Source organism: Artemia sp. Qi Xiang Cuo, chromosome 12 (assembly GCF_049724085.1).
Source record: "Artemia sp. Qi Xiang Cuo chromosome 12, ASM4972408v1, whole genome shotgun sequence".
In the NCBI taxonomy this organism is placed as follows: domain Eukaryota; kingdom Metazoa; phylum Arthropoda; class Branchiopoda; order Anostraca; family Artemiidae; genus Artemia; species Artemia sp. Qi Xiang Cuo.
The window spans coordinates 15,873,033-15,884,536 of NC_142805.1; the positions used below are offsets into that span (position 1 = coordinate 15,873,033).

The 11,504-nt window shown below is 35.7% G+C and overlaps 1 protein-coding gene across 1 annotated transcript in view; it reads left to right on the top strand.

The window, feature by feature from the left end:
* Positions 1-4,657, top strand: part of LOC148945829 (CDP-diacylglycerol--inositol 3-phosphatidyltransferase-like) — a 76,331-nt gene extending 71,674 nt beyond the window's left edge. The window contains exon 5 of the mRNA XM_089097719.1: positions 4,480-4,657. Within this exon, the coding sequence (XP_088953845.1) occupies positions 4,480-4,637 (158 nt within the window). The 3' untranslated portion in view covers positions 4,638-4,657. The remainder of the gene's footprint in view (positions 1-4,479) is intronic.
* Positions 4,658-11,504: the final 6,847 nt, after the last annotated feature.

Below are 11,504 nucleotides of genomic sequence, written 5' to 3' on the forward strand. Positions count from 1 at the left end.
AGGGAAATAGAAACTTCTTGGGAGGGTGTAAATAGGGAGGCTTTGAATAGATTAGGTGGAGGAGGAGCATGTGTAGCTGTGTTGGCCTTAGGCGGCTTGGTGCTGCAGTGAGTTCTTGGTAGTAATAGTAGTATAGTTAATTTTAGCTCTGTATTTTAACAGCACATTTAGATCGCTAGAGTAGATTGGGTGGAGGAGGAGCGTGTGTAGCTGTGTTGGCCTTAGGTGACTTGGTACTGCAGTGAGTTCTTGGTAGTAATAGTAGTATAGTTAATTTTAGTTCGGTATTTTAACAGCACATTTAGATTGCTGAAATAGATTGGGTGGAGTAGGAGCGTGTGTAGCTGTGTTGGCCTTAGGCAGTTTGGTGCTGCAGTGAGTTCTTGGTAGTAATAGTAGTATAGTTAATTTTAGTTCGGTATTTTAACAGCACATTTAGATCGCTGAAATAGATTTAGTGGAGGAAGAGCGTGTGTAGCTGTGTTGGCCTTAGGTAACTTGGTGCTGCAGTGAGTTCTTGGTGGTAATAGTAGTATAGTTAATTTTAGTTAGGTATTTTAACAGCACATTTAGATCGCTGAAATAGATTTAGTGGATGAAGAGCGTGTGTAGCTGTGTTGGCCTTAGATGACTTGGTGCTGCAGTGAGTTCTTGGTAGTAATAGTAGTATAGTTAATTTTAGTTCGGTATTTTAACAGCACATTTAGATCGCTGAAATAGATTGAGTGGAAGAAGAGCGTGTGTAGCTGTGTTGGCCTTAGATGACTTGGTGCTGCAGTGAGTTCTTGGTAGTAATAGTAGTATAGTTAATTTTAGTTAGGTATCTTAACAGCACATTTAGATCGCTGAAATAGATTGAGTGGAGGAAGAGCGTGTGTAGCTGTGTTGGCCATAGATGACTTGGTACTGCAGTGAGTTCTTGGTAGTAATAGTAGTATAGTTAATTTTAGTTAGGTATCTTAACAGCACATTTAGATCGCTGGAATAGATTGAGTGGAGGAGGAGCGTGTGTAGCTGTGTTGGCCTTAGGTAACTTGGTGCTGCAGTGAGTTCTTGGTGGTAATAGTAGTATAGTTAATTTTAGTTCGGTATTTTAACAGCACATTTAGATCGCTGAAATAGATTTAGTGGAGGAAGAGCGTGTGTAGCTGTGTTGGCCTTAGATGACTTGGTGCTGCAGTGAGTTCTTGGTAGTAATAGTAGTATAGTTAATTTTAGTTAGGTATCTTAACAGCACATTTAGATCGCTGAAATAGATTGAGTGGAGGAAGAGCGTGTGTAGCTGTGTTGGCCTTAAATGACTTGGTGCTGCAGTGAGTTCTTGGTTGTAATAGTAGTATAGTTAATTTTAGTTCGGTATTTTAACAGCACATTTAGATCGCTGAAATAGATTTAGTGGAGGAAGAGCGTGTGTAGCTGTGTTGGCCTTAGATGACTTGGTGCTGCAGTGAGTTCTTGGTAGTAATAGTAGTATAGTTAATTTTAGTTAGGTATCTTAACAGCACATTTAGATCGCTGAAATAGATTGAGTGGGGGAAGAGCGTGTGTAGCTGTGTTGCCCTTAGATGACTTGGTACTGCAGTGAGTTCTTGGTAGTAGTAGTAGTATATTTAATTTTAGTTAGGTATCTTAACAGCACATTTAGATCGCTGGAATAGATTGAGTGGAGGAGGAGCTTGTGTAGCTGTGTTGGCCTTAGGTAACTTGGTGCTGCAGTGAGTTCTTGGTGGTAATAGTAGTATAGTTAATTTTAGGTAGGTATTTTAACAGCACATTTAGATCGCTGAAATAGATTTAGTGGAGGAAGAGCGTGTGTAGCTGTGTTGGCCTTAGATGACTTGGTGCTGCAGTGAGTTCTTGGTAGTAATAGGAGTATAGTTAATTTTAGTTAGGTATCTTAACAGCACATTTAGATCGCTGAAATAGATTGAGTGGGGGAAGAGCGTGTGTAGCTGTGTTGGCCATAGATGACTTGGTGCTGCAGTGAGTTCTTGGTAGTAGTAGTAGTATATTTAATTTTAGTTAGGTATCTTAACAGCACATTTAGATCGCTGGAATAGATTGAGTGGAGGAGGAGCTTGTGTAGCTGTGTTGGCCTTAGGTAACTTGGTGCTGCAGTGAGTTCTTGGTGGTAATAGTAGTATAGTTAATTTTAGGTAGGTATTTTAACAGCACATTTAGATCGCTGGGTGTTTTATTTTAATCTTTATGTTTTTAATGGGACTATTTAAGGATTATATTAGCTAGGCATTTCAAATAAGTTTGATATTTCAGTTGGCTGTTTAACAACGCTTTAGGTATTTCATTTTAGCCTTTTCGCGGCTATATAGTTCGTATTTTGACGAACCGTTACCAGTGTTATGTACTCTGGACGTATTTTTAGTAGAACCGTATAGGGATTTTATTTACCTTCATATTTTAACTAAGTTTTTAGTTACCTATTTCAGTTAGGTATTTTAACGGACCATGCGGATCATTCGGAATTTTGACGGACGGTTTCGATTGGTAAGGATTTTATTTTACCCTTTTAGTATTTGCAATAGAATAGGTGATTTATTTAGCTAGATATTTTCACTAAAAGTTAACAGGAAGTTAACTGCTTCACTCAGGTATTTTAACGGGGCATTAGGTGTTTTATTTCAGCCTTTTATGTGCTTTTATTAATCATTTATTTTGGTGTTTTACCGGACTTTTAGGTTTCGTTAGGTATTTTGTTTAACTTTTTATGTAACTTTAACGGAACAGTGTTGGTTATTTATTTAGCTCAGTATTTTCAGTTCTTTAACTTTACAGTTCTTTTCAGTCCTTTAGTTCTTTTCAGTTCAATTCTCAGTATTTAAAGTTCTTTATTTTTTTAGCTCAGTATTTTCAATTCTTTAAATTTTCAGTTCTTTTCAGTTCTTTAGTTCTTTTCAGTTCAGTTCTCAGTATTTAAAGTTCTTTATTTTTTTGCTCAGTATTTTCAGTTCTTTTTTTTTAGCTCAGCATTTTCAGTTCTTTAACTTTTCTGTTCTTTTCATTTTTTTACTCAGTATTTTCAGTTCTTTAACTTTTTTGTTCTTTTCACTTCTTTAGCTCTTTTCAGTTCAATTCTCAGTATTTGAAGTTCTTTATTTTTTAGCTTAGCATTTTTTTTTAACTCAGTGCAGTCATCAGTACCTGTTGAAGTCGAAGTACATGGATTTAGTGGCTATATAGTCAAGTCTCCTGAGATTTATCTTAGAAACTGTGCTATCCATGTAATTCTTGATGGATTTACTGCTAATGACAGTCTGGTAGAACGTGAAGCATCGCAGAGTGTTATCCTCGAAACCACTCTTCTTGATGTGTATAAGTCATAGGGGACAATCTCAAGAAGCCTTCACACCATTTTGCTGACCCATTCAGCTTTTCATTAACATTTTCACCCTATAAAAGCTTCCCTGTTTATAAAATATGGATCTCCTGAAGATTAAAAGTCATCTGAGCTCTGGGTTGTCAAATTCAATGCCTCCAGCACTATGGAGCCACTAATCACCCCATCGAATATCTTTTTTAGACGACTTTAGAGCACAACAAAAAAAAACTTGCTTTCGATTGTTAATTAGCACGTATTTGTTTATACAATGGAGCTTTTTATTCCCTTACACTAAAGGTGAAGTTATCAAGAGAGTTGATAATTAAGAATTATTTTTTTCTAAGACCTCTCTAGAGTGTAGCTCTTGATCAGGTCCTATCAACTTACTCGATTATATCTCTCGACAACTCGTATATTAGGCCTGTGACTGAATATGAATGACTGAATGCGGCTGAACGTGAATATACCCGCTTTTTAAAGGGCTCATAAATCCATACGTTTACTGCTCCAGGAGATCCAAAATAGGGCCCCAAGGACGAGTTCCCCCGCGAATCGGCTATATTCACAACCTGTAATGTGAGAGATATAGACCGGCGTCAATAACTGTTTTCTACAAATATATCCACCACATCTTTGGATGTGATCCCAAAAACGGGATTACATCTTGGGATGTTTGAAAGTTTAGTCCTGAGCTTGAGATCTTGGGATCTTTATTAGAAATATCATTGGTACTTATTTAGAATCCGGTGAGCACGCGAGAAAGAGCGCATCGAAATCTCAAATATGCTAATTAACTCATGTTAATTTTTGCTCGTTTTGAGTTTGACTCGGTTATTTGTTGTAATTTCTATTTGTTTTAGGTTTCATTTATTTATTGATGGTGATTTGTGGTAGTTTTCGCTTGGAAGATTAATTTACTTTATTTCTGCTCGTATTTGGCTTAATAGAGGTCTTTACTTTTCTTAGAAAAAACTTTGTTTGTGGAAAAGGTTTTCTAAATTAATACTTACATATATGCATACTCTCCAGACCATTGAATTCGAAATTTTTCAACGATGATATTGATTTGAGATGTCCTAACGGCCAAATTGAATTGTATTATGACTAATTTATCACTGTTAAACTTTTCGAATTTGTTTTAGTTCTTGGAATTGGCCTCTTCAGGATTCTTGTAATAGTTTGCACACCCATCGCCCTCTTCAAATCACTTCTTGCAGTCCTACAAGGGTATATTGCATGGAAGAATTTGGGTGGCCTGGATATCCGGGAAAGACAAGAACTGAAAGAGAAATCCGGATAGCCAACCTCTTGTTCTTGTGAAAAATGGTTAGCTTTTTGTTTCCTTTTCGATTTCCTTCTATATTTTTTTAAAGATGGTTAGCTTCTAAACAATAATCTTTATTTTTTAATAAAACAATGAAAAGTATTAAAGGACAGAGACATAGCCTCAAAACAGCCTATGAATTTTGTGAATATATATATATATATATATATATAGCAAAAGAGTTTTGCTGTCAAATAACTGGCTTTGTCAAATTTTTGTCGCCTTCCACCAGTTGTTTAGGCTTCGGTACACTAACCTGAACTACTTCATGGATTGAATTTCTGTATTTTAAATGTTAGCTTTATATAAGGTACGTCATTTGCTTAGACATGTTTTTTTTCGCATCGCATAATAAACTCTTAATTAGAACTGCCAATTATATTTTGCATTTCAATACTTTTCCTTTGGGTAATGGGCTCAAAGGGATTTTACGTTGAATGCATTTTCGCATTTATAGAGGAATTTTCTTTATTTTTATTTTTGTGAGGGTATTTTTGTCCATGACTTTGCTCAGAAGAGGGGTCTGGGTTTGGAACCTTCTAAGCACCTCCTTCTTCCAAAAAAATATTTCAAATTCCAAAAAACACATAGTTTTCAGCCATCGGACCGCATAAAGATGCAAGAAGGATTTGGCATATTTGACCCCCTCTTCTGTATCGAATCAGCTCTTACCGTTCATAACAGCTTCGAACAACTCTCCTAATTTCTCAAATGCATCAGTGATTTCCTTTTTAAGCTCGTTGTTGTTTCCTTTTTTTTTCTTTTTTTTTCGTAGTCACTGCTAGAGAAATATTAGGAGTTTTTATTCCTGTGCTTTTTTTGTGTTTCTGTTATTCCTTTATTTTTATTTTGCTTTATTTTTCCTTTATTTATCCTTTATTTTTATTTTAATCAGTGATTTCCTTTTTTAGCTCGTTGTTTTTTTTTTTTTTTTTTTTTGTAAAAATGTTCTGTTTCTTTTTCAGTTCTATAGTATGGCATAAAATCGAACCATAATCCTGGAAACTATATGCTATTATCTAGTCTAATTTAATGTCACTGCTAGATGTATATTAGGAGCTTTTATTCTTGTGGTTTTGAAGTTACATCTATACTATGTCATAGGTTCCTTTTTGTATTTCTGTTATTCCTGTATTTTTATTCACTTTATGTTATTTAACAGCATTTCATCATTTCCTTTCTGTTATGCTTCTGGTATTTTTAAAACCTTTTTGGTCATAATAACGGGGGGGGGGGGGGGTAGCGTATTTTTCTAAATTTAGGAGAGGCCATTTCGTTGTTATTTTCCATGAGAATTTCAAAAACACGTTTTTCAATGAAAATATGATTAAAATCTATTTTTCAATAAACTATATTTTTCTAAAAAATAGAGGGGGGGGGGTACAAATTCTAGACAATCTAATGGTCTGCTTAGTCTGCTCAAAAATGATTTGTATGAAGGGTACAAGACCTGATATGAAAAACGATGTTTATTTTCAGATAACTTTTGCTAGTAGTTTATCAGATAGTCAGAAACAAAATAGTGGAGCATAAAACTAAGCTAAGCCATTGATTTAACTGAAGCAATTGTAAGTAAACGATACAAGTGAAGGTATCCGTAAACAGGGTTGCCGCCACGGTCAGTTCCTAAAATGCTACAATTGCCCAAATTTGCCTGCTATACAGCGATTTTCGGTGCTATAGCCGAAAAATTGACTTTAATAGGACCAAAATAGCACTTTCGTGATATTTTAACAACCCTTACCACGTTCTACAGTACTACATATAATAAAATAGTACTGAAATAGTACGTTCGTGCTACAGGTGGCAATCCTGTCCGTAAATGCCTTTAGCAAAGTATACCTCAAGCAAATACCCAATTAATCAGATGAAACTAAGAAAGATGAAATTAAGTTTGGCTAAAAAAGTAATAAACTCAAGGCCGTATCTAGGGGGGGGGGGTTACCCGGTTTGAACCCCCCCCCCCCCCCCGAAATTTTTACCGAGTCGAAAATAAGTCGAAAATTAGTAAAACCTAGGTGCAAATCAGTAAAATTAGTCGAAAACTGAGTCAAAAATTAGTAAACCCCCCCCCCCCCGAAAAAAATCCTGGATCCGTCCTTGAATAAACCAAAACATTTACAAAACTTTGTTATTTACAAAACTTTGACGTAAAATTTATTAAAGAATTTAAGGGAAAATTTGAATTTTTTTTCTTTTTTATAAGAAATCAAGTACAGAATTAGAAAGTATTTAACGGCATAAATTTGCTTATGCTTTAAATCGATTTTATACTCTAAATCTATCTCAAAACATGTATCACGAGACATGGATGCACATAGTAAAATTAGTTGGAAGATGAGTCTTTCGCATGAATTTAATTTCTGATTATGGGTTTTGATACTATAATACTTGAATGTGATGAAATTCTCAGTTACGGTTGAAATTATAAATTAAAATTAAAGAAACTATAAAAATCTGATGAATAGAACTTTTCTGTATCTTATAAACTTAGAAACTTTCTCGTCTGCTGACCGGTCTGCGTAGCGCAGGCATCGGTTTCTTGATCTTGTGCCTTCGCCCTGAAGTGGAGTGCGTGGTAGGGGGCAAAACATTCTACCCTTCCAGTGTTTTTCCACGAGATTTCTTCAGGTAACCATTTAGAGTTGGGTTGACTCTGGCACCGCTGAGTAGAGTCACACCATTAACCTCCGTTTCAAACTAAATAATCAGCGACACCAGGACGCGAACCCCTGTACTCAGGATTTCAAGGTTAGCGTGCTAACTACTCGGCTAGGAGGGTTTAAAGTTCGAAGGTTATTATTATAGTGTTTTCTTCTGAAGTTCTGTATATAGCACGAGACAATATCTGGTCCCATTGGGGGGATGCGTTAGGGAACATTATATTTCTTATATATAACGGAAACATCCAATTTCCGTTGTAAACCAAATCCATTTCCGAAAATATAGACATATACATAGGACATAGGTTTATTAAGATCGAACAGCGTAGCCATGGCTAATTTATGTCGTCTTTACAACAATATGGAAAAAAAATACAAATAACACTATAATAACACTATAAGAACACTATCACATGAATACAGATAATAATGAGTCTTTTTGTCTGCTACTACGAAAAAGTGGACAAACGTGTTTTTGTAGTGGTTGGTCCTGTAGACCGGGGGTTGTAGCTTCGACTGGGATCTGGTTCTTTGGTTAACAGGAGCATTGGGTGGGAGGATCAGTCTGTGATGGGGCGAAGATAGCAGTGACTTGCCGAGGGACATGATCAGTGACAATCGTCTGTCGCTGAGAGATTCAAGGTTCAGTTCTTGCAAGAGTTTGTTGTAGTCGTCACTTCTGTTACCAACGATTATGTTAACAGCTCGTTTCTAAACGAAGATAATTGCGACGTTGTGTCGCAATTGTGTCCTTACGGACACAAATCCTACGTCTACGGACACTTGTACGTTTTGATGGTTGAGTCCTTCTCAATCCATTTTATCCTGGGAAACACTAGGCAATTTTGATTTTGTTTGCGTACATCTCCGACCTTCCTATTCTACTGCTTAAGATAAGCGTAACAAACTCTAAATAATGTGATTAATGGAAGCTCCAAAACAAGCTGATCAGTTCAAAACAATACTAAAATTTATTGAAGATATGCTGATCAGTTTAGACTCTTCGTCAACAAGTTCAGTCATATAATCTAGTAAATTAATATTCAAATCTATGTTGACACCTGCAAACACTGGGCTGGGGGGTGGGGTTTAAGATCCTGATTTTATTTAATCTTGAACTTCCTGAATTAACAAGTTCACAATTCCTGCCCAGACTCGATCTAAGTCATACGATAGTACACTTTTGTGTTTTGACATCTGAATGCCTCTTAATTGTTTTTATCGCGGAAAATAGTAGGAAATATTAATATCAGTCGATAAATCTCAAATTCAAAATAAAAATGCATAAAATTATGTGTTTTGAAAATAAAAGCTGTTAGTATTTTGCTTTTTATTCATATAGATTTTTATTTATAATATTTTTAGTAATTTCATGATATTATCAATGAACACATTTGTGAGAATTCCCAATTTTCAGGCTTAAAAGAAGCTTAATCGTCTTTAAATTAGGGTGTGTTTTCACTTAATTCGTCTCTGGAGGGAAAAAAATTCGGGGGGGGGGGGGGTACACAAACAAAAAGACTAAAAAAACGCATACAAAATTTGTTTATATCCATTTTTGTTATGTTTTAATGAGTCAGACTAACATTTCAGGGGAGGGGGTCAAACCCCCTACCCCTCTCCCCCCTCTGGGTACGGTCTTGATCACAGGTACATACACATCTCCATTTTTAGGGACAGGGAATCATAGGATGTGTCCCATAGGCTTAGAAACCGTTAGATAAAGACTTCTTTTCACTTAATGTTCCTCTGGAGGGATTTCTTAGTAGTATCACAGGTACACACACGTCTCGATTTTCTAGGGACAGGGGATCATAGGATGTGTCCCATAGGCTTAGGAACCGTTAGATAAAGGCTTCTTTTCACTTAATGTTTCTGTGGAGGGATTCTTTGGTAGTATCATAGGTGCACACGTGTCTCACCTCCTAAGGGAGGGGTTCATGGGATATATCCTGTGACCTTAGTGATCTTTCGTAAAGGTCTTGTTTTCACTTTGATTGTCTCCAGAAATATTCCTTAACAGTGTATTAGGTCCAAAAGATTTTGCCTCTTGGAAGGGGAGGGTGTAGGTTTTTCTTAGGGATGGCATCTGATTACTATATTGTGTATTTTGGGGTCATTATCTTTGAACTATTCTGATGGGAACGGTTCCTTTAGATTAGTTTCAACCCTCTTCTACTGAATAATTCTAAGAATTAGCATGCAAATTAATGAATATAAGATCAGTTGTCCACTTAATTGGTTCCTTGAGAAAGTTCTTGGCAGTAATAAAATTACTCCCAACGTTACTCATTATTAACCTGCCAACGTTACTTATTGACGGCTACATTGATCGCTACTTATTGACGTCATACTTATGACGGCTTCTTATTGACGGCTACTTTTGTTTTGTAAATCAACTTGTTTTCTTTTATGCCTAAAACGTTAATCAAACGTCAACGTCATGCCCAACGTTTACGGCATAAAAGGAAACAAGTTGATTTACAAAATAAAAGTAGCCGTGTACATTGTTTTCTAAACGTTTTTTTTTTCATTTGCATACATCAGAAAAGTGCCATCTAGGGAAAGGGTCTGATTGTTTTTGTTCCCCGCCCTGGGGGTTCTAAATTGGATATTCGAGCTTCCATATACAGTTACAGTTTGAATTTTGAAATATAACTTCAAGGTGAGGAAACATAGAGCACTTGTTGTGACACGTTGCTGAGGATCTCTGATCTAAAGTGCTATCAAACATTTAGTGCTATCAAACAAGTGCTATCAAAAGTGCTATCAAACAGAGAAGCAGACCTACTGCTTCTCTGTGATATTTCAGTGGACTGTTTAACTCAACTGTATAACAGTGGACTGTATAACAGTGGACTGTATAACAGTGGACTGTATAACAGTGGACTGATTACTTTTTACAGCCAAATTACTTTTTCCTCCTTTTTCCTCTCATGTGTCAAACCGAGGTACGAAACCGAGGTGTCAAACCGAGGTACACCTATGAAGTTTTAAGTTGTACTGCATTCTTTGACAAAACTATTTCGTTTTTTGTTTTTTTTTTGTATGGGAAAATTGTTGATATTTGTTTCCTATTATTCGTTTTTATGTTGTTTTGTATATTCTGATTTTATTAAAGGTGTTTGTGTTTTTGCTAAAAATTCTTACTGATAATTTGTATTTATTTTCGTTCTCCCTTTTACTACTGCTTTCGTGGATTTCTTTGGCATTCCAGTTGAAATTGTTTCTCAGTTTGTTAGAGTTTGTAAATGCTGCTATTCAATATTAGATATTTGAAATTCACGGGTTAGATGTATTTTCTTTATTTGTAAACATTCATTGTCAATTATTTTATGTGACTTGGTTTCATTTGTTTGATTAATAAATATAAAGAGTGAAGATATGAATTAGTCACTTTATTTAACTAAAAGTTTATCCATGAATTGTGCCTCCCGCACTGGCCTCTCATTATGGGCTGCCTCCTTACAACTAGGTGGCCAAAATGCTTCACGATTGGATGCACTGATGCTAAATTTTTTATTGAGTCTTCGAGGATTCTACTGTTGCTAAAACACATTAAGTTATTGCACTATTGCCAGAGACATTCAAAATTACGCCAAAAACCTGCTAAAATGTCGTTGAAGAAAAATTGAAAACACAAGCAAGTGTTGTAACAGTGCGCTATCAGTTCCTGTATAATAGTGTTTGTTTTAAATCTTTTGCTGGGCCCATGCTTATTACAAATATATAAGTTTCATTAAGTTTAATCATTAAGTTTTATTAAGTTTAATCATTAAGCTTAATAATAAGTGTCATTAAGTTTAATTATAAGTTTCTTTAAGTTAAGAAAAACAAATCATCGAAGACTACGAACCAGAAAAAATTCGCCTGATTTTTTGAATTAGGGGAAAACTCCCTTTAAAATCCTTAGAATCTTAATAAACATCACACCATCAGATTCAGCGTATCAGAAAACCCTAGGGTACAGATTTCAAGCTCCTATTTGGAAAAATGTGGAATTTCGCTTTTTTTTGCCAGAAGAAAGATCAGGGATGCGTGTTTATTTGTTTGTTTTTGCTTTCCCCAGGGGTGATCGTATCAACCAGATGGTCCTAGAATATCGGGAGAGAGCTCATTCGAACGGAAATTAAAAGTGCCCTTTTTAAGTGACCCAGAAGATTGGAGGGCAACAAAGCCC